The sequence below is a fragment of the Berghia stephanieae genome, chromosome 10, assembly GCF_034508935.2.
Source record: "Berghia stephanieae isolate SIO BIC M18660-M18661 chromosome 10, UCSD_Bste_1.3, whole genome shotgun sequence".
NCBI lineage: Eukaryota > Metazoa > Mollusca > Gastropoda > Nudibranchia > Aeolidiidae > Berghia > Berghia stephanieae.
Genome location: NC_088369.1, coordinates 28,570,550 through 28,594,373, shown reverse-complemented (window position 1 = coordinate 28,594,373; position 23,824 = coordinate 28,570,550). Strand labels below are relative to the sequence as shown.

At 36.7% G+C, this 23,824-nt stretch overlaps 1 protein-coding gene across 1 annotated transcript in view; it reads left to right on the top strand.

The window, feature by feature from the left end:
* Positions 1-250: 250 nt before the first annotated feature.
* LOC144980930 (autophagy-related protein 16-1-like) overlaps positions 251-23,824 on the top strand; it is a 31,492-nt gene continuing 7,918 nt past the window's right edge. Inside the window, exons 1-13 of the mRNA XM_078928870.1 lie at positions 251-395; positions 2,748-2,862; positions 3,990-4,092; positions 6,376-6,449; positions 7,045-7,165; positions 8,508-8,638; positions 9,201-9,269; positions 9,630-9,705; positions 9,995-10,100; positions 11,047-11,117; positions 13,272-13,343; positions 13,932-14,049; positions 16,566-16,739. Of these exons, the coding sequence (XP_078784996.1) occupies positions 302-395; positions 2,748-2,862; positions 3,990-4,092; positions 6,376-6,449; positions 7,045-7,165; positions 8,508-8,638; positions 9,201-9,269; positions 9,630-9,705; positions 9,995-10,100; positions 11,047-11,117; positions 13,272-13,343; positions 13,932-14,049; positions 16,566-16,739 (1,324 nt within the window). The 5' untranslated portion in view covers positions 251-301. The remainder of the gene's footprint in view (positions 396-2,747; positions 2,863-3,989; positions 4,093-6,375; positions 6,450-7,044; positions 7,166-8,507; positions 8,639-9,200; positions 9,270-9,629; positions 9,706-9,994; positions 10,101-11,046; positions 11,118-13,271; positions 13,344-13,931; positions 14,050-16,565; positions 16,740-23,824) is intronic.

Genomic DNA, 23,824 nt, shown 5'->3' with positions numbered 1-23,824 from the left:
TTAGCCTTTTTGTATATTTTCAAAATCATTTTGATATTACTTGTAATTTTTTAAAGGATTAATATTCGCTATACCCTTAATTAACACAATTTTAATACAAAAAACGAAGTATTTTATATAGGCAGTAGAGAGCTTAGGTGCACTTTGTGCCTTCTTGACAAACGAACACCCGTTGATCTATTGGAGCCACATACAGGAAGCCAGTCGGCTATCTTGTTTTGATGAAAAATCTCCGTGTTCATGCTCATGTGAGTGTTTTCTGAATTGAAGGTAAAAATAGGTCCACATCACTAAAACAAAAATGGCTTCCTGCGACTGGAAGCTAAATATTTTGCATCAGATAAAGAAACGCAATGAAAAACAGTTTCTACCTTACACATCTCTTATCCAGACCAGTGAGTAACATTAAATTCAGTGTAATCGATGACATTTTGAGTACTGTTGAAAGAAAAGAGACGTGTGTTGCTTAGTAAAAGTAAGAAGAAGTGGATTTCTTATTCTGGGTCGGATCACCGCAGCAAGTCTAAAACTAAAAGTGTTTTTATAGAGGATTAATTATTGTACCTATTCAGTTCCTTGGATTTTTTACGTTTAAAAGCAAAGATATGAGAGTGTCAGAATGAATATAACTTATATTCTATAGAGTTAGTTTTTAAATAAGATAGGGGCTAGGACTAGGGCAAGGAAGAACACACTCTACTTTTACTTTTGGTTCCCCCTAGCCCCTAGCCAAATCGGCCAGTTTTGGCTAGGTCTAGGTAGGACTAGGGGCTCAAGGCAGTACTATTAGAGGCAGAGGTATGGACCGCAGGCCATTTTTTAAAGAAATGAATGTATATGGTCATGTCATACACCAAAAGAATCGTTTTTTAATTCCCGATTCATAACTTTTTACGAATTAAAAAAAAATCCTCTTATAAAGAATGTAGTGTCTACGTACACGGTAACTTTAGGCATTTTAGTGAGCCGCAGTGGGAGTCAAATTGTGACTCAACGCGCCCATAAAAAAGTTTTGACTGGAAATTGCCGTTCGCTTTTACTAAAAGTTTTAGGGGGGTTCAATTAAAGATGCATTACTTCGTTATAAAGATGTATCGCAGATATTTTGGTATCATTATTTTCGTTACTTATTGGGCACCTAGCTTCAGAATCTACGTACACAGTAACATTTATACACCGTAACCTTGAATCTCGCCTTTAACTTTAATGGCTTAAATTGTATTGTTTGATTTTTTAAAATAACACGTGCACACACACACACACACACACACACACACACACACACATACAGAGTGAGGTCCATCCATTGCTTGTATTGTAGCGGCAAACCAGTTACTGTAGCTACCATGTACGTAGATCCTGAGGCTAGGTGCCCGGTTACCATGTACGTAGACACTGCCTATAAAGAAAGTTATGCCATGAACGTTTTAAGTTAGTAAATATTTCAGATCAACCTGCCATTCCATGCCAAAGACACCCAGGAGTTTCAAGCATAAACTTTGAGGGATGTCACAAAAGCAACTAGAACTAAATATTTACGTCCTCTTAGGATTATAATTTTTTTAAAAATATCTGATTTGAAATTGAAGGCCATTATTCCCTATTCCCATATCTAGCCTAAATTAAGGCCGGTTATTATTATTCCAGTTTCAATAGCATGAAACGGATTACAGCAATTGCTTGCTATCTTTTGGATGGAATGCAAGTTTATCTCAAAGTACTTTCTGTCAGATCTAACAGACTCAACTACCCAATAACTGACAGGGGTGTCAAAAATAAATCTCGACTTATTCTGGGATCGATATCTGTTCCTTTGCATGTGATGTAAGTGCTCTACCAACTGAGCTATCAAGACTTCCAAACTAAGACTAAGACCACCAACTGTGGGGGGGGGGGGGGGGGGCGGGGGGAAATAATTTTTTTTTTTTTTAAAAGGGGGAGGGAAAGACATAGTAACATTTGCTACATTATATAATCCTATAGAAGGCAAGTATTTTAAAAAGTGATGTCAGTGGGATTCGAACCCACTATGTCAACTGTGGTTGTCATTCTTAGAAAGTCATCTTATCGGTTTGGCCAAACTATCCACTTGAAAGTTGACACATAGTAATAGTAGTATATATAAACAATTGCCAGCCCCTGAACTTAGTTTATTGTGACAATATTACAACAGCAAGGGAAATAAAGTTATTGTAGTCTGTGCTTGAAAAGACAAATTAAAATATTTTTTGGGGTGGGGGGGGGGGGGGGGTTGGTTGGTGGGGGGGGGGGGGGGGAAGAGTCAAGAGGCCAACATTGAGGTTTCCCTAGCCAAAACTGGCCAACTGGCCATGATAGTGGTCTCCTTTGACACTTCCTTTAAACATGACTCGTTATTCATAAACATGTTTTTGAATAATCACAAGCCGTTATTCTTATATCCATCTGTGACAGAGATATTATATGCTACTTCCAACACATTGTTAGTATTAGTACTTACCGCCCCATTTGGTAGTATATGTGTTTGCGTTTGGTTGGATGTGTGCTGTTGTGTGTGTGAGTGTCTGGAAAGGTTGGGTGGGGGGGGGGGGGGGGGTTAATGGGTGTTGCTCCCTTGGTCACACAACCGAGGTCTCAGCAGCCCCAGCCTTCAGGGAGGGTTGGGAATCCAGCAGTCTGATTTTAAGGGACAGAGATTTTTCGCAGTGGCAAACATGCTGGAATATTTTTTGAGTGAATTATTCAGAATATTACATATCTTTCCTCAGACAATCGTCTCCAAGAGATTGCAGCCAACCTACACAACAAGAATGTTTCATTGCAAGTTGAAGTTGAAAGGCTCAAGGAAGAAAACATTGCAGTGCAACTCAGAAAAGATGCAGGGTTGGTATTTGTTGGGGTTTCTTGATCAAAATATGAAATGATAACCACGAATGGGGAGGGGTCATTGACTTTTTATGATGAGCTGGGGAGATCACTATTGCTATGTCTTCAATCTCCCTATTTTGATTTTAAATACCCCCTTTCTTATTGCTTTCATGAATGTTATGGTTTGGTATACTGATTCTAAAGAGGGAGTTTATTTTCGAGTAATAAATAAAATAACAATCTAGGGTGAGTTGACGATTGAAGACAGCAGCAGCTGTGTGTAGGACCTAGTACCCCCGGGCTTCAAGTCTGAGATAATAGAATATGTCTATTAGAGATGATTATATTGAGCCATGGTTTTCCAAAATAGTTAATAATGAGTAAACTGTTTTTGTATGCTGAGATGTGAAACTTATCCAGACCATATATTTTGGAGCAAAAGTAAATTGAGGCAAATTTAATTTTTGGTTTAGAGAAAGGTTCACTTCAGCAATGTCAACACAGACTCTAAGCTGCAATGAAAGCAACTTTTAAAACTAAATTGTAAACTGACTGCCATGCTTGCGACAACAGAAATGTAAATTTTTTATTTTTATTTTTTGTGTCTTATTCCTGCCCCCCCCCCCCCTCTCCCATTTAATACTCTCTTCCCATTAACAAAGACTGTCCTATATTACACACACTAACTACTATTGCGAACAGACACATCAGACACTCTCTCTATAGATGCCTACAACAACAGACATATTATTCTCTCTCTCTCTCTCTCTCTCTCTCTCTCTCTCCTCTCTCTCTCTCACACTCTCTCACACACACATGCACACGCACTTTCTCTCCATCTCTCCCTCCCTCCCTCCCTCTCTCTCTCTCTCTCTTTCTCTCTCTCTCTCTCTCTCTCTCTCTCTCTCTCTCTCTCTCTCTCTCTCTCTCTCTCTCTCTCTCTCTTTCTCTATCTCTCTCTCTATTGAGCATATAAGGCACACATACACCTATATACTATTGAAAGGTACATCATTATTTCCACAAAGTCTGGGAGATCTAATCCGTTGACATTCCTGATTATATATATATTTTTTTTTGTACGCAATGACTAGCTTTAGCTGGTTTTCTTTCACCTAAAGTTGCATTATTTGCTCTATCAGTGGAAGTGGAGGTGTTGGTGGAGGAGGAAATGTTCATGCTCTCGAACAGAAGCTCTACAAATTACAAGAGGAACTGACAGAATTGCATAAAAAGAAGGGAGAGGTATGTGTGAGATTTGATGAGAAATCGACATCACTAATGTAAATTTAGAATTTAGAAGAGAAAAAAAAATGGAGCACGTGCTTGTATTGATGATGATAAAAGAAATAAAAGATGGGTGTAGGTCATAGCTAGTAACAAGGAAGAGAGAAAAATTATTGAGGTGAGAGGGATTCAGATTCGGTGCCTCATGCACCCTTTGTCTCTTAATATCATAGGGGTACATGAAAAACTCAAGGGAAATGCATGTGTTTTAATAAAGAAAATTTATCTATAAAAAAAAAGCAAATGCAGTTAAATTACTGTGAAGTTATAGGGCCGGCAAAATCTTTATAGATCGGGGAAAAAATATTTACTTTGAAAAGAAAATTCTTTGCATAAGTCATCAGTTTTGCAGTCAAGCTAGTCTTGAAAAATAAAATATTTTTAAAAAAGCCAAAAAGATATATGATAAATTGTGGTTGATCAGGTATTGAGTGTATTACTTTGGTATACAGAGTCGATAATCCCTGGCTCTGATCATGCAATCATTCATTGATTGTAAACGTTTCTGAAATAGATTTGGGCACTAGGCAAATTGACATCTCTTATCGATCCTGATTTAGGTAAAGTTACATCAATTTATCATATAATCAAATGGTTTGATTGTTCAATCATTCATCAATTGTTAACATATTTCTAATATTCTATTTAATATGTGGCTATGTGGTCTTGTAGTATGATACTCGCTTTCAGATGGGAAGGTTCTGTGTTTGAGCCTTGCTCAGTGCTTAGAGTCCTGGAAAAGACTCTTTACTCACATTCTCTCACCGTACTCAGGTGTAAAATGAGAATCTGGCTGTTAACTGAGTTGTCTTTGTCTGAAAAACATTTGTAATAACACCAACAGGCGTCATGTCACATCCGTCATGTTAAGTGTTGCTGTTGGCCAGGGACCCCTTGTAAAGTTATTTGAACACGTTTAGTGGATATTAGTAACAATAAGATATGAAGTGAGTAGAAAAGTGCCAGAAGACAATAGAGAATAAAAATTTTCGCAGCGGTGGTGGGGTTTGAACCTGCGACCTTATTGGTAAGACAACTCTGTCTGGCCGGTGAGAGCGTGACTCTACCATATGAGCTACCCACGAACACAAAAATATTCGTATCAAACTCAGGTCATTTCTAGAGCTCTCTCTCACCGACTTCTGGAGACCGCGGGTTCGCCACACAACCATCACGAAGTTACCTGGCCAGCAGTTAAGCTTAATAGCCAATATTCTCAACACAAACATATAACATAGAAACGATTGAGACATTCGTATGCTCCGGTATATGGGGTGAATTTTTAATTCAGAACAGTGAGTGGAGCAGGCACTTATGTTGGTAACAACAAGAGATATTAGTATTAGTGGATATTGCGCTGTCTAAAAGCTCAAGTTTTTAAATATGAATTAGAGCAACGACTATCAAAACTAATACACTTGGAGTTGTTAAAATCTTTGAAAACGAGAACTAAAGAAATAAACTTGAAAATCTGAGACTACACATCTGAAGTTAAATGTAAAAGAAGAAAATGTTTATTTTGGAATTCGTAATAAAGACACCATTGAAATAAAAATTTTGCAACTTTTAGTTTATTTAATAATTAAAAGAAAAGGAGGTTCACTTGTAAAAATATTTATCATTGAAGATAAAATCATTTTGACACCCAGATCATTGTCTCAAGAGCTATTCAATTCACCTTATTTATAGGGTCTGATGGTGTTGATTTATAGTTAAGTAAAAAAGGGAAAGATCATTATAGTCAGTAGTAACATAATGCAGTTGCCTTAATCTTTATCTCTGAAAAAATATAGGCACAAGTGTGTGGTTTAATGACAAATATTCTTACATGTATCATGTTTACTGTTTTATAGGTCAAGGTGTTGATAGAAGGAATTTGAAGCAAATATATTTTCTGCGGCTTTTTGGTCTAGTGGTGTGACACTGTTGGACCTGCAGGTTTCTGGTTCAATTCTTACTGTGAGCAATGCAAAGTTGATTGCTTGGAAAATGTTCTTCTCTCACATTCTCTCAGTACTAAGGTGTCAAATGAGTAGCATGTTAGTAGATATTATATCATATAAAAGCTCAAGTTTTCTTATTACTTGCTTTTTTCTCTCTCTAGATTATATCTATGTAAAAATAAGGTATACAACAACCAATATTTCTCCATTGAATACAATCTAAAAATGTTGAATATGCTTTTATTTTTCACTGCTTTTGTCAATTATTTTTTTGAAAATGTTCTGAATCCACAAACAGAATTCCCAAATGATCATCGATTTGAATGCGTCATTACAAGAGAAGGAGAAGGAGATTCAAAAGAAAGATGCCATGTAAGAATCTTAAGATTTATTTTATGTCACTTCTTTCTATTATTCTAAAAGTGTGTTCATTTTATTACAGAACAAAGAAATCCATTCTGTTATTTTCTCTCTCCCCCCCCCCTTTTTTTGTTTTTTTGTTTTTTTTTTGGACTGATTCTTGTTGGTTTTTGTGTAAATCTCTATTAATGTTATATCAAGCTTGTTACTAAAAATAGAAAATATCTAAGAAAAATATATGATTGTACATTGGAAACTGAGTGACTTGAGGTTTATTTATTGGACAAGATAATTATTCCCAAAGTTATTTCTGATGACATATTACATTCATTTGATCTATCATCCATACCCCATTGATGAATTTTTTAGCCTGCGCGACCAAACACTGGCCTTTTAAAATAATTCTATTTTTTAAATTTCTTTTTATTATTATTTTTGAAATTATCATTTTAAAGATAGTTTCCACACAGTCTTCAAATATCTATCATCTCTTCCTTTACATGCTAATGATTTTGCTATTTAAGATAGGTCACGTGAGTACCAAAATATAATACTGATGTTTTCTATCATTCGTATTGTTATAAAATCCACCTATTTTCTTTTCTAGCATCACAGAAATGGAAAGTACCAATGTAGCACTAGTGACAGCTCAAGGCAACCTCCAGCAAAATATGACAGAACTAGAGGCTACCAACCAGATGTTGAAGGATGAACATCAAGCATTGCAGGTCAGTGATTGTGTAAATGGCTAGACTTACTTGCCTTATTCCTCATAGTCCCAATTGGATTCAGTTTTGGGTTATCTCAATCACCTTTCTCCTCTGATCATCTTCATTTCCTTGGTCTTCCAGTCTTTCTTCTGCCTTGGGAGAGAGGGTGGGGTTTCAATCGAGTAATACCCTCGGACAAATTTGTTCAGGGAAATGTTGACTTGTAACAAAAGCAGGTGATGTTGTTTGTGGTCAGTTACAGGATTAGGGACAATGCTCGCAAAACTTTGGTCCTTACATTGTGGAGGCATTTCCCACACATTACTCTTGATGGGTGTGAATATGTGCCTGGCTTTAGTCATTGACAGATATTGTGAGAGTTCTAGTACAAATGTACACTATTTGGAATGGACAGTTAGTTCCATATGGCCTGCAGCAGTAAAAAAAATGAAGCCTTGTATAGGATATTGAGTATTGTGAAGCTGTTGATTAGGTAAGAATTTACCACCTATATGAATGTCAATATTTATTCTTATTACATTCCGTTGATTTGTTATTTTTCTGTTTCTTTCTTTATTGTTTGTTTATTAGCAAAGGATTTGTTATCAAAACATTCTTTGTTTTTATTGTTTAATTCTGAAACCTTTGTTTTCATCTTTTGGTTGTATATTTATCTATGGGAAATTTACGATTTAATGACTTTTCTCTCTAAAGATCTCATTACAAAAGTCACAATAATAATAATTTAAAAAAATAAATAAATAAAGCTATAAATGAATAGATTTGTGGCTTGACAATAAATTATAGTTTGAAGTGAAATTTGTGAACCAATGCCCTAATGTGGACTAGATGCTAAAAATGGAATCCACAACCAAAAATATAAAACTAGTGTTAATTATATATTCTTCTCTATTGAGATTAAAGAGTGTAGTTTCTTTTTGGCATCTTTGATCATTTTAACTTTAACCTCCTTTTTCAGCTTCTGGCTCAACATGACAATGTCCCGGATTGCAGCAGATTGTTTTTTTGTTTTTTTTTTAGCCAGAACTGGCCAAGCTTTGATGTTTTCCCATATATAAAGAATTTTGACCAAACTTTTAGAGGAAGATGGAGGAAAATGTCATCATTTGTATCATGAATAGATTAAAACCCATTTTAAAGTGACATTTAGCGTAGAATGCAAAAATAGAGGGTTTTTTTTTGTTGTTGTTGTTTGTTTAATGAAATGATGTGTTATGAAATAGAATGAGATTGATAGGGGTAAAACGGATGATTATCTGCTAACTTATCGACCTTATGGCTCTTCATTCATGATTTACGTGTATATGTATCACTGTAAAAGTCCTTTAATCTATTTTAGATGGCTTTCTCATCCTTGGAAGAGAAGTACCGTAAAACCCAAGAAGACAATAATGACTTGGTCAACAGATGGATGGCCCTCAAATCTCGAGATGCTGACAGAATGAATGAAGAAAATGCAACCTTTATACAGTAAGTTTCTCCATTTGATATAACTTTACTGACCTAGTCACAGATTTTGTCATATATTAAGTGATATTGAGTAGTTTTGGCTCTGGAATATAGATGAGACAATACAAACGTTGTTTTAATCCTTTATTATTGTGTGTTTTGCTCTTTTTTTCAGAGCCAAATTTTCTCTTCTACCTTTTAAAAAAAGTTTTTCTGGCTCTTATAGGCATTACTCCTTATAGTTTTGGAATTGACAAAAACATCATTTCTCAACCAGCACAAAGATATTATTTATGATTCAAGGGGGAGGAAGGCATTTCACACCCATTCTTCCACTGGACTCATTTGTGAATTGATGTCTGGCTAATGGATATTGTAAGAGCTCTATTGCAAAATGAATGCCTAACGGGCAACTCGTACTGTTTAAATGAAAATTTAGCTCCATATCGTCAGCTGAGAGAAAAGATAAATTATTTTGATGAGACTGGAAATTGGATTTATATAATTGATATATAATGATCTTTTAATAATTTGTTTTATGTGTATTTCACTGTTTGTTTTATTTTCCTTTCTATGATTTTAGACAACGTCAATCAAAGCTCAAAAAAGATTTAGAAGAGGCAGCCAAAGAACAAGTTAATATAGATTTACAGTAAGTATTGAGGTTTCATCTCTTCAAATCTCTTTGTCATCTATTGAAGACTTTATTGCAGCATAGATTGATTTTTAAAGCAAATGATGATTCCATAATTGATAAATTACCACATGGTGATACGACATTAGGTCTTCATCAGAATCCGATGAATATGAAGATAACACCCCCCCCCCCCCCCCCATCTCCCCACATACACACACCACTAGTAGAACTGCAGTGGCAGTGATTGAGATAATAAAGGGCTTTTGATCGAGACACCAGACTTTCATCCTCTTCAAAAGTGGCCCCACACATTCTTTTGATAAAGCATAGTCTGTCATTTTCTCATAATTTTCTATATGATTAATCCATTTACAGAAATACCTCCCTCGATAGTTCATCCCTTCCTACATGTATCATGGCCTCTGTACCTACTCAAGCGAGGTGTAAATTCGTAAGTTGATAAATAAATGAAATACAAATAGTGAAACAATGATATTTATTTTAATCTATTTAATGAAATGAATGTTTTACACCTTGAGCTCTATGGAGAGGAGTGCAATAGAAATATAATTCATAATAGTATTTCATTTTGATAATGTCACTAAATTGACTTAAGAAGTTTGGCAAGCATTTTAAAGACCCTAAAAGCAACACTTATTTAAATTAAGGATCTTTCTTCCTTTTCTGAATGGTGATCATTAGATCAATACGAAATCATATAATTTCATTTTTAATTGCAGGATGGTCATGAGGGGGAAGTATATGCCATTCAATGGAGCTCTTCAGAACATTTTTTTGCCACAGGTGGGGCTGACAGAAAAATCAAACTCTGGGAATACAGCAATGGTAAGGATAATGCCAGAGATTTGTAGACCTGCCAATTTAATCAATTTCATTGGGATGCGTAGCACATTCGGAACTTTGTGGGGTTGAATTTGGTCAGATTCGAATTTTTCTCTCTCTCCAGGTTTAGGTTTCCAAACCAAAAGTGAGGAGAAAACTTGTTTAAAATAATGAATATTACCAAACTGAACTGTACTTTATCAATTATAAAGTATTTTAATCTAACCATATAATAGAGGAGAAGGAATTTGAACTTGTCAGTACTACAGGATTTTTCCTTGCAAATCTAAAAATATATTTGCAGATTTGTTTTGGAGGTGGTGTACATAGACCCATTTATAATGGAAATCTTATTTTTTTTGGGTTTCAGATTGTGTCATTCATAAATCTGTTATTTATTTTATCAAATGCCATTTCATTGTTGTTTTGACGCAATTTTAATAAGTGACACAACAAAACAAAAGTAGAAATATTCAATGACATCATTACACTATTTAATCCTATGCAGAATAAAATATGCTGCCTTACTTTCTTATTTATGGCAATCTATGGTCTAGGATGACTTCATATTTTAAAACATGTGATCTTATGTGAAAGCACATTAAGAGTGTGTCTGCATCCTTTCTTTCACTGGTGAGAGTACGTAGAAACAGTGTCTACATTTGCTAGGGCATTTTGATCTGTCATTTGACATTGGGAATCGCTATCTGGCTACCCTATCGCCAAATTCATTTGCGTGCTCCTACAGACTTTATAACTGGACCTTTTTTTATCGTTGATGGCTCAAAAGACATTTGTGTTTATCTTCAATAGGAGAGCCATGTAACAATGCCACACAAGAGGATTACATGTTTATTTATTTTTAAAAATGTTTAATTTTAATTTTTGTTAACTTTGGTTGGTCCTTTTCATATCATATAAGTTAATTAATGAATTATCTTTCCTTTAGGAAACTGTGAGAACAGGGGTCTTCTTGTGGGCAGTAATGCAGGTATCACCTCTTTGGATTACAGTTCTGATGTAAGCTTTCAAATATTTCTGTTTCTCGTTTTTGATTATTTTATAATTGTAGAACTTACCTTAAAGAGTTTACAGAACTGTTGAAGAGTTGTGCACATCAGTCTTGGTCTTGTCTTGTCTTCACATATATGAACTATCTTTGCTCATTTTCTTTTCTTTCTTTACTTAAGAATGAAAATAGTGGCATATGTATTACCCCAAACACCGGGCAGGAAATTTAGGAGACAAAAGTTTTGAGAAATTAAAAACCAGCCAATACTATAATTTCTGGGTGGGGTCTTTGACCTGCTATGAGGTGACCCTGTGTCTTCTATCCCCTATATCTGTTTTCCGAGTTGTTTTCTGTCTTTGTCTTGGAATGGGATTACTTAGTTCTATCCTTGGCCTGGCAGGAATCCTTGGCTGGGAGGGAAACCGTCAAATGTATAGTTATTCCATCTACTTTAATGCTGAAAGGAGCACTTGGAGGAAGCGCTGCGTCACGTGACCACTTTTCGTGTTGCTTTAGCGTTGATCACTTGAGCCCACCAACTTCAATTTGATTTAAATTCTATATTATTATTATTCTATATTTTCAAACGGAATTGTGTTAAATTTATATTTGTGAATTCATTCATCTGGATAGTTGTATATAATCGTAAAAATTGTGCAATTTAAACAATAGTTTAACGCCTATTTATCGCCTGCCATCTCGGTCAAAATTACAATGAACGCCATCTTTGGTTCCGAGACAGTGATGGAGAAAGAAACAATCGAGAGTAGCCGAGCGGACGATAAGAAAGGGAAAGGAGGTGGTGAAGTGAAAGACGGGGCGAGCGATTTGGGAGATGATATTTTTTTTACTTGTAAATCATCTCTCTGTTGTGTTCTGTTCCTTTTTTTTTTTTTTGCTTTAATATTTAAAAAATGTTTTTTTAATTTTTAAAAGTTTTATAATGTTTTGTAAAAGTCAAGTTATGTTCTAGTTACATTTAAAACAAAGTATATCATTGATCTCGTCTTATTGACATATAAACAATGATATAAAAATCAAGAAAATCGGCCGATAAATAAAAAAGTTGCTAAATAAAGCTAAAATAAGTAAAAGTAATTTTTTAAATGAAATTTACTTGTAAAACAGTTTTGTTCTCAACCGATTTTTCTGAAATAAAGACCAATATCCTTCTTTTTTTCAAGCTGATTTCAACAATGTGACTTTCAAATTCCTCACAATTATATTTTTTTACTTTTAGTTTTTAGCTGACTCAAAAAGGTGTCAATTTTGTTGCATAACAATAGTGTAATACCCTGACGGTTAGTGAGTTCTTTGTTTCGGGTGATGAACTAGAGAGCATGTGATTGTTCTAACACTTTGGGATGCTTGACTCACAATTATACTAGAATAGACAGTGGCGGTAGATCAAAGACTGTAACATTTTTATTTTCCAACCATTTTTCTTGGTGCTAAATAATACAAAGTAATAATTTCACATCAGAAAAAATAACTGAAGTTGCAATCTCTCTATTTCAATAATATTGATACCACGAGTGACAAAATCGGCCCACAAATGAGGGAGTTATAAATTATTCATAATAATTTTTAAAAGTTACAATAATTGTCACCAAAGTCATAATTTTTGTCCAATTTTTACCAAACAAAGTGCTAGTGCAAAATCAATGATTTTCACCCGCAAATAAAATAGGGTCCAAATCGAAATTTCTGCAACATTTTTTATTTTTTGTTGGCAAATTTATAAAAATCAAAGCTGAAAACATCCTGCGACAGTGACAGGCCTGCCATTTCTTTCACAACGATTGGATTTTATTGACTGAGGCCAGTCTTGACTACCCCGCCCATAACGATTTGGTCTTAAAGAGTTCAGGGACCTGTGCTTGTGTATGGATGAAACTTTTAGGTGATCTCAAACTTAGAACAGTGTTCTTGTACTCTTGGAATCTACATCTTTTCCCTATTTGGACTCTTCCCCTTTTCTTACCTTTTCTTGTGTGGTTTCAATTGCAAATCTATAACTTTTTTGTCTATCCCATTTTTCTTCCTTTTTACTGGCGCTGAAATGACCTAAATATGTTTCAAGCGCCGTAAAACCTTTAAAAACTTAACTTTAATACCATAGTTTTTAAAAATTTGTAATAATTTTGTTTTCTTGTTCCCAGGACAGGCTTATTGTTGGTGCTTCTAATGATTTTGCTAGTCGTGTCTGGAGTCTGTCTGATTTGAGGTTAAGGGTATGTAGTATTTCTGAAATGTGATGAAGATAATGGTGATGATGACACATATAAAATACTGATGACTTTAAATCATAGACTTGCAGGAAAACATAGTTAAATTATCTCCAAATTCACAGGCAATCACACACTCATTCACATCCTATTCATACACACATACACATCAGATACAGTCATATACACAAACACTCAAGTGACAGATTACTTCATTACCAATTTTTAAAGCGAGAAGATGGAATTTATCTAACACTGTGTTTGCATATAACATGAACTGAGTGGTAAAATAAATAGCAATGAATATATAGCAATTTGAGCATAAATCAAAAAAGTTTAACCAAACTGTTCATTGCATATTGTAATTAATTTCCATTATATTGCATCATATTTATTCTTGTCCTTTCAGTTTGATAATATTGTTCAGTTGAACTATTTTATTCTACATCATTTTACATTTACTATTTCTTGTAAAAAAAGATGAATTTGCTAAAGAACCAACAAATAGCATATTTTGAATATAATGACTTTCACAGAGGGATTCTGTCTCAGAAAAGTGGCATACTTTGTTTTTATTATCATTCGTGTCCCCAGCATACATTGACAGGCCACAGTGGAAAAGTGTTGTCAACAAAATTCATATCCGACAGCAAAGTTGTGTCAGGGAGCCACGATAGAACTCTAAAAATATGGGATTTACATAGTCGAGCATGTGAGTCATTGAATTTTGCTACAGTATGATAAAATGGTAACTTTCTGTGAGATTAACTTTATTTAAAAACATTCATCGTCATCTGCACTTAACACTATTAACACGTTAATATTATTTATTTGTAATGTTAAATGTATAATAATGAGAGAAAGTGCATACTGATCTCCCCCCTCTCCTTCTCCCTCAACTTACACACACATACATTCTCATGAAAACAACCAGATGCACATATGCAACAAAAACTGCTCTTTGGTGATCTTCATGGTAAGGCTATTAGTATTTGGACACATGAATAATACAAAATATATGATGGCATGGAGATCTATCAGCCTGCTCCTATGTTTAGATTGTCTTATCAGTGCAGTTTATTTAAGTTCAAACCAAGCTGTAGACATTACAGATGAAACCTAGGGACAGGACATTAGGGGGCAAATTTTATATTCTATTCTGATGTGACACCAGGAGTTAAAGTTGGTCAGCTATGCCAACGATGCTAGTTTTTTTTTGGTTAAAATGATAATCGCCTGCCAGCATTTTAAGTTTAAGATGATTGCTACTTATTTTGAGTTATCATGGCTTTAAGACAAACTGGGTTTGCTTGACTGACTTTTAGGCAAACTGATCTCTGTGAGCTTTCACCCATGGGTAACACAGGGAGAGATAATTTTGTGCAAAGTCTTTCTCTGGAGTCTCTCCGCATAGCAGGTTGCTTACCTTATCTTAAAAGTGATGTATCAATCTGATACAAACGTGCTCATTTAATTACAGTAGAAATCTATTCATTTAGCTGAGAAACGGTCAATTGTTTAGTATTAGTTTTGGGAGATTATTATTTTTCCCTTGGAAATCACCTCTCTGTTATGTATTGTTGGTAATTTTTTTCTGTTTTGGAATGATTCTGTAATGATTTTAGTATTTTCTCTTATTGGGATCCTGTGCTGATGTCTGGATGAGACTTTTAGGTGATCTCAAACTTAGAACACTGATAGTGTGTTCTTGAAATCTACATTTGTTTCCTATTTGAATAAATCCCCATTGTCCCACTTTTTCTCATGGCCTTATAATTGTAATTCTAGAATCTTTTAATTTTTCCTTTTCCACCCTTTTTTTACTGGCACTGAAATTGCCTGTGTCACAAGTGCTGTAAAACCCTTAAAAACAGACCAACAATACTACCGACCCTACCATGCATTTTTATATTTAAAAATTTTATATGGCAAGTACAATAATTGTTTTTGGAGCTTTACTTGATTTGAAAAAAAAAGGTTTTTTTTTGGGAGGTTATCAGAGCTGCCAAGGTACCGCAAAAAATGCGGAATTGTACGCATTTTCAGCGATTGTACGCTTGTACGCCTTTCCCCCAAGATTGTACCCATTTTCAGTGTACATAGTCGATTTCTGAAACCCCAGGCAATAAAGGATACTGACCTCTTAACAACTGATGCTTCCCAGAAGTCAAACTTGCTTCCCAATTCTGACATTGATGTGTGCTACAAATGTAGAAAATTAGTGGAGAAAGACCTAGATGTAGAGCAACAAGACAAATTCTACAAATCTGTTGTGTCATATTTCAAAACAGGGGTTGCATACCTTCAGAAGACATGTAATTTAAATGATAAAGCCATTGTGCATGCCTGTGTAACCGACCCAAACAACCAAATGTTAGTTTCCTTCGATTTCAGGATTGTACCCATTTTTATGAAAACTCCCCCATTTTGAGGTCCCATTGTACACATTCTCATCAGATGGGGTTGGCAGCTCTGCGGTTATAGTCCTCAATAGATAAGATTTTTTATGTGAAAATTCCTGTTTTGGGGATTAAAATTCTTCCAAATTTTGTCTGAAATTCACTTAAGCCAAAAGTGGGCATTAGTGAATCTGTGAATAAGGGAGGTTTGGCATAAATTGAGAGTATGTAGGAGAAGAGATGGTGATCTTTTGCCAGCTCTGCTCTTCTCAATTAGTTCCTCAAGACAATTCTTCGAGGAGAAGAGGATGAAAAGATTAGAAAGAGAGAGAGAGAGAGAGAGAGAGAGAGAGAGAGAGAGAGAGAGAGGGGGGGGGGGGGGGGGGGGGGGGGGGGGGGTGTGGATAAATTTGGGGAGCTAGAGGTGTTGAAAGTCAAGAAAGCCAAACCTGTTAATGAGATTTCAGATCTTGAAAAATAAAATAGCTGACAAAGTTGCAGACAAGGCAGAGTATTTGAACATCATGAAGTTTCTTGTTGGAGAAAAGTGAACTTGATGTCCTTATACTTCTGAGGAAACTACAGTCAAGGAGTTCTGTTGTATATGCTAGTGGGGTTTTGTCGAAGGAATAATTTGTTGTTTTAGTCTTTGAATTAAAAAGAAAAAATTCACCTTGAAGACTCTTTAAATTTCACAATGGAATTGCTGTAGGTCTCATGTTATAAATCTTATTTGAAATGAAACTATCCCATAATGGCTACATCTGAAATCATACAAATGAATGGTAAAAAGTGAAAGGCTTATTTTTATTTTAATTTCATTGTCCAGGTATCAAGACAATATTTGCAGGCAGCAGTTGCAATGACCTTGTCACTCTCCAGGGTACCAGTATTATCAGTGGTCATTTTGACAAGCGTGTCCGGTTTTGGGATATTCGAGGCAACAGTAGCACCAATGAGATTTTACTTCAGGGAAGACTCACATCTTTGTCATTGGCTCCAGGTATGGGTTGTTTAAATGACCATCTGCTTGTTTTTTTTTTTCTGTATCGTTCTTGTTTGTAAGTATTCTCAGTTAACATAAGAAAATACATTTTGTAGATATTTTTAACAACAATTTACATCAGAGGATGTCATTTCAGAACTAAGGATGGATTAATAAAGTCAACGCTAAGGGCCAGAAAGTTTGACTTTAAGCAAGTATCCATTTTCAGTGGAACACATATAGATAAAGAAGAGAAAAAATTGGGACCAACAAGAAGTGTTGACTTTAAGCAGAAGTTGACTTTAGCCTTGTTGACTTCATGTGGATTCCACTGTATGATTAGGCTTGAGCTTGAGTTACCAAGGTTTCTTTAGTGTTAGTAGTAGCGTATGGCTACACCTCCAAATGTATTTCGTCAACCCAGCTTCTAAAGTCTTCCTCCGCCCTAAGGATGGTTTCGTAGCCACCTTAAGTTTAGTGACTGGACAGTGGAGGACGATGTGATCGCTGGTCTCTGGGGCTGCCTGACATTTCTGGCAGGTATCACTGTTTCCAAGTTTCCATCTGCACATATTTGATGCAGTTCTGCCATGTCCAGTTAAGAGGCGGTTTGAGGAAATCCAGTATTTCCTGGTGTTATTGAATGCAGGCACTTTTTTGGTTGGATCTTTAATGATGTTTCCTCCTTTTGGTGTTTCCTTGTTCCACATTTCTCTCCAGTTTTCCTCAACACTGAAGTCTGCCATTTTTGTTAAGTGGAAAGGTCTTCTCGATTTAAGTCTAGTTGTTGAAGGTGCCCCCTTTACGATTGATTTTATGGGAATGTTGTCTGTGATTTCGTCAATTCTTGCATGCATCCTTTGATTAGCATCTTGTCGTCTTAAACTTGGTGGTCCAATGCCGCTCAGTGTTGGGAGCCACTGAGTTGGAGTTGACCTGAGGCATCCTGTTATAATTCTCATTGTACAGTATTCTCCCACACTATAGCACAGTGCCAAAGCAGACGTTCTCAGCACCAGGTGGTAGTTGCGAGTTTTCTCACCAGGATTTGCTGTTCCTTCAATGTGTTTGCGATAGTTTAGTTGTCTGTCCAATGTAATGCCAAGATATTTAGGATTGGGGTCTGGGGGTAGTATTGAGTGACCGGCTGTGATCTTAAGTTCTTTTGTTGCCTCTCGATTGTTCAAGTGGAAGTTTGTGGATATTGATTTGGTGGTATTCATTTTTAGGTACCATCTATCAAAATATTGTTTCGGCGGGTGGTGTCTTTGCTTAGAACTTCTTCAATCTCTTTCCAGTTTTTCGATTGATAGGCTAAGGCCCCATTTTTAATTTTGCGTGTTTTGCTTTTGTTTTCTCCCAATATGACATGGAATTGTCTTATGCCAGTCATGGTAGACAGCAGTTTGAGCGTCTTTCTACAAGGAATCAGTTTTGAGAGCTTTAACATAAGTCCGCCTGTCCAAACAGTATCGTAGGCTGCAGATAGGTCTATTAGGACTGCACCAGTCTTCTTTTTGTTCTCAAAGCCTGCTTCAATGTATGAGGTCAGTGCAAGGACCTGTTCACTTGTGCTTCTTCGTGGTCTAAAGCCCGCTTGTTCTGGTGGTATGCAGGGATTTACATATGGGGTGATTCGCTCTTGTACGATTCTTTCCAGGAGCTTGTATAAGCAACAAAGTAGAGATATTGGTCTATAGCTGGATGGTTCAGTCATTGGTTTTCCTGGTTTTAATATGGCGATTACTTGGCATGTTTCCAAATTTGTGGATATGTGCCCTTTTCCATGATGTCTGTCATAGTATTTGCCAGCCAGTCTATTGTTTCTGGTCCAAAGTTAGTAATCATGTCGGGGTATATTCCATCAATGCCAGCAGCTTTGCCATTTTTTATTTTCTTTATAGCTCTTTTCGTTCGTTTTGCTTTGTCTAGTGAATGGTAAAACTCTGTCATATCTGCATCTGTCGCCTCTTCTGTTGGTGCATAAACTTGAATAATATTGGTGTCAACTACAGGTCCTCTTAGCTTAACCAGCAAAACTCTGTCTGAGATTGCTACGTGCCCTTTGTAAAATTTGGTTGATTGTTGGTCTAAGATCATCCCTACTCCTTTTTGGAAAGAGGTTCCACCACTCCATATGATCTTATATGTCGTGTTGTTTTCTTGTTTTGACATGGTTCCCTGCTCTTTCCATCTCATCTCTGCCAGGCCAAGAATATTTATTTTGAGCCGTTTCATTTCTTTTAGAATGTTGTTTAGTTTTCCTTTTTGGGCACAGGTCCTGACATTCCATGTCCCAATTTTGGTTTTGTCACATTTGTTAAATTTATTTCGCCTAGTAACTGGCTGACGGTTCGGTGTGACCTGACGAACATCACGCTCCCAACCGAGCGAGGCAGCAGTCTTCCGTGAAAACATGCTCCTCTTTACGCTGTCACCGTTTAACTTTTTGGACTTATTCATGCAGTTAACTCGGCAAAGTTACAAGAATGGTTTGCCATTGCCTATTCTTGTCGCCCTCTGCAGTTAGCCAGCTTGACCTGTTACCGTTCGACACCACGAGGAGGTTGCAGTAGGGCTTGATGATGATCTATCTTTGCAGACTAGACAAAGCAAAACGAATGTGTAAATCACAAGAAGTCCTTATAGTAGACCTGTAAATTCTCAGTCAATTAACTGAAATCAGTCAATTCGTCAAATTCAAATATTTTTAAAAAGGGAAGAAAGAAATGAATAAATAAAGAATTCATGAATCGTAGTCGATTGACTGTAAAGTTAACTAGGAATGTTCCACAGCCCCACGCATAGTTCATGGGCCGTTTATATTAATGATGGATATATATTGCCAAGGCTAAGCGACGCTTTTTAGAATTGCCGTGTCTGAACACACCCCAGTGTATTTTCACACAGCCTTCGTGAAATTATTTTTTCACTTTCGAAACCTGTCGTAGCCAATTTTAACTGAGCCGCCGAGCGATAAATTTCACTGTTTCGTCTAAGCCAAAATTGACCTCATTTACTTGAAGGACAGGAAAAGTATGAGAAAGAAAAATTCGAAACACCGGAAGTTCGTTATGTAGACACCTTCAAATCGAAAGTTAAATGATTGCTACAAGCACATCTTGATTACCTCATGTTGTAAACAAACTGGTTGACCGTTTCTAAGTTTCTTCACTGATTGGGTACCTAATTATAAGGAGCAATGTAAGTAGCCTAATTAATTCCCGCGCAAATTAGTTTTCTGCCATTGCTTTGCTCAAGTGAGCTTGCTGTTTACCTTTCATTTTGATTCTGTGGATTTTACCGCTACGACGAATTACGAAGAGTTTCAGTTTCAGTCAATTTTTATAGAGCTCATTTACAGGTCTATTATAGTAATGGGGGACCTAAATGCTAAGATTGGCAGAGGCAGAGATGGTGACATAATCGGACCACATGGACTCGGAGACAGAAATGAACGAGGAAACATCTGGGCAGATTGGTGTAGGACAAATAAATTAATGATTTCAAACACCTGGTTTCAACAACACCCAAGAAGAACCTGGACATGGCAATCACCAGGGGACAGAGCAAGGAACCAGATAGACTTTATAGCAGTATCATCAAGATTCAGAAATGGCATATTAAATTGCAAAACCTACCCAGGCGCCGATGTAGACAGTGACCATGTCCCAGTTGTTTGTACAGTAAGGATAAAGTTTAAAGCTATTCAGAGAACAGCTGGTAGAATAAAGAGGGATTACAGGTTATGCAAAGACAATGGCATACAAACAAAAATGAGAGAAGAATTTGAAAATGCACTCATGATACAAAGCCAAAGTGAACCTGATAACGAAAAATGTGAAAAACAATTTGATATATTCCAAAAGTGTGTCAAAGCAACTGCAGAAAAGCATTTACCAATAGCTCAAATAAACAGCAAAAAGGAATGGATGACAAATGAAATTCTAAACCTATTTGAAGAAAGACGACAATGAAACAGAGGGTCTGCAGAATACAGTAGAACATGAAAGTAACGTACTCGGAATTAGCGAGAACTCGGAAATAGCGAGTAAAATCTAAATCCCCGTTTTTTTCTCTTATTTGAGTCAATAAAATTAGCATGCAAGTAGCGAGTATGAAAAAGAGGTCAACTCGGAAATAACGAGCATTTCCTGCCCCAGCCTAGGACTTCGAACGAAGTAAAGCAAAACACCAGACAAGGGCGATTTAAATATTTTTAGCCCAGCTTCTTTTCTTTTCTTATTTTTCGTTACAAGTAATATTACATTGTAGCCTAGTCTAGAGTACATAGTAGGCGAAACAAATTTGGGTGGGGGTTGGGTGTGTGTGTGTTTGTGTGCGTGTGGGGGTCAATTATTCACCCAATGTGATGCCACGCGACGCGCGAGGTAAGCACTGGCAGCCAACATGTCAACATGCCTCACTTCGCAGCATCGGTCAGCGAGTCGCATTCGTTAACGAACGACACGTTCAGTGAGAGAGGGGAGCGTGGAATCATCATTTCAGTTGGTCAGTGATTGAATGATGCGCTTGTTTACCTCATCAAACATGCCTAGTGCATACAGACACTCGCACACACAGACACATACACACGAAATCATGATGGAAATGGAAGGGGTGGATCAACTTCAACCTGTGGCCATCATTACGTAGTTAACGAAGGCCGTTCAACCCCGCCCTCACCCCACTTTATCCACACATAGTCATTTGCACGCACACGCGGCACACACACACACGCACGCACGCGCGGCTCACACACACACACACACACACACATTGTCTTTCCATATATATGTATTTTTGTACGGCCGAGTGACCTTTCCTGGCAACTCGGGAATAGCGAGAACTCGGAAATAGCGAGTAATCAGGAGTGGACCCGTCGTACTCGCTATTTCCGAGTTCTACTGTACCAAACATTGAACAACCACATTAAATCCAAATGCATCGAGGCACACGAGAACTATCTAGACTGGAAATGCTGCGAAATCGAAAGAGAATACAAGCCCAACCCCCAACAAGCTCACCAAAGAATAAAAGAATTATCAGGGAAAAGGAAAAGCAAAGCAGCAGGAAGTTGTATCCAAAACAAACAAGGGGAACTGTTATTTGAAGAACAACATATAGAAAGTCGATGGGTAGAATACATAGGCGAACTGTACAATGATCCAAATAGAAATGAACCACCACTGAAATTCAAAGAACCATTAAGCGGACCAAACATCACCAAAAGTGAAATTGAACATGCCATGGAACGAATGAGGGATGGTAAAGCAACAGGCCCTGATGAAATATCTGTAGAGGTATTAAAAAGCCTAGGAGATCTAGCAATTGATGAACTTCATATATTATTCAACAATATATACAACACTGGGAAAATTCCAGAAGATCTCTGTAACTCTATTTTCATAGCAATACCAAAGAAAGCAGGTGCAGTCAGATGCGAAAATTTTAGAACTATAAGTTTAATAAGCCACATCAACAAAATACTGTTGCGTATAATTATCAACAGGCTAAGGAATAAGATTAACCCCGAAATCGCAGAAGAACAATATGGATTCCAACCTGACAGAGGGACAAGGAACGCAATATACCTCCTCCGTGTTTTAAGTGAAAGAGCTATACAGGTTCAGACCCCACTATACCTCTGTTTTGTCGACTACAAAAAAGCTTTTGATAGAGTATGCCACGAAGAAATACTAAAACAACTGCACTCCATTGGCGCTGATGAGAAAGACCTCAGACTCATGCAAACATTATACTACACCCAGCAGGCATCTATCAAATCGGAAACTCTATAGGAAATTCCATTCCTATTAAGAAAGGAGTCCGTCAAGGGTGTGTTGCCTCACCAGATCTGTTTAATCTATACCAAGAAACAATCATGAGGGGCATAACTAATATGGAGGGAATAAAAGTAGGAGGTCACAACATAAATAATATAAGATACGCAGACGATACGGTACTCATTGCAACATCAGAAATCCAACTTCAAAAGATTGTTGACAAAGTGGTAGTAGATAGTGAAGCCAAGGGAATGGAAGTGAATATCACCAAAACGGAATGCATGGTAATACAGAAAAACCCCGAAAACAACAACACCTGCAATATAACGATTCACGGCGAGCAACTTACCAACGTAGAAAGTTTTAAATACCTAGGTTCAATAGTGACAACAGATGGAAGATGTAACCGAGACATACGAGCAAGAATAACTCAAGCCAAACAGGCCTTCATGGACCTCGGAAACATTTTGAAAAACAAACAGATGTCGTTCGGGATTAGATTCCGAGTCTTGAAGTGCTACGTGTGGCCAATCTTGTTATACGGATGCAAAAGCTGGACTACAAATGCAGAAACACAAAAGAACATTGAAGCTTTTGAAATGTGGTGTTTGAGAAGGATGCAGAGAATATCGTATACTGCACACAAAACGAACGAAGAAGTGCTAAAACAAACATACCAACAAAGGAAACTAATGCCCTTATTAGTGGATCGACAACTATCCTTTTTCGGACACATAGTAAGGAAAGATAAGAATGAATACCTGGCAAGTTGTGGAAAAATACCTGGTAAACGCGCCCGGGGGAGACAAAGAAAAACACTCATAGACCAACTGAAGGGCTTCACCAACCTAACAATCCAAGAGCTGTTTGAAAAAGCAAGAGACAGGGAGGAATGGAGAGAGATAATTCATGCAGTATCCGAAGCCTGGACCAGGCATGGAACCTAGAAGAAGAAGAATATAGCTCTTTTCATTTCATTAATTGTTATTAGGACACTTAAAAACATGCTATGGTCAGGCACAGTTTTCAGGGTCTTTTGATATTCTTTTCTTATTTCTTTTTCAAATTGATGATTTGGGATGTGTTGTCCCCGTTGTTTAATTTCTTTGGCAATTTCGTCAGCTGCAATCTGGGGGGCTGATTTTGTTTGACGAGATTCAGGGTTTAGCTTTCTGAGGGTTTGCCATGCATGGCGGCTGGAGTGACTGAGGTCAAAATTTTCAATGGTTTCTACCCATCTCTCTTTTCGGCTTTCATGTAGTGTGTTAAGTAGTTCTTCTCCAACCTGTTCATTGTGTGTCTCTTCATATTTTGTCA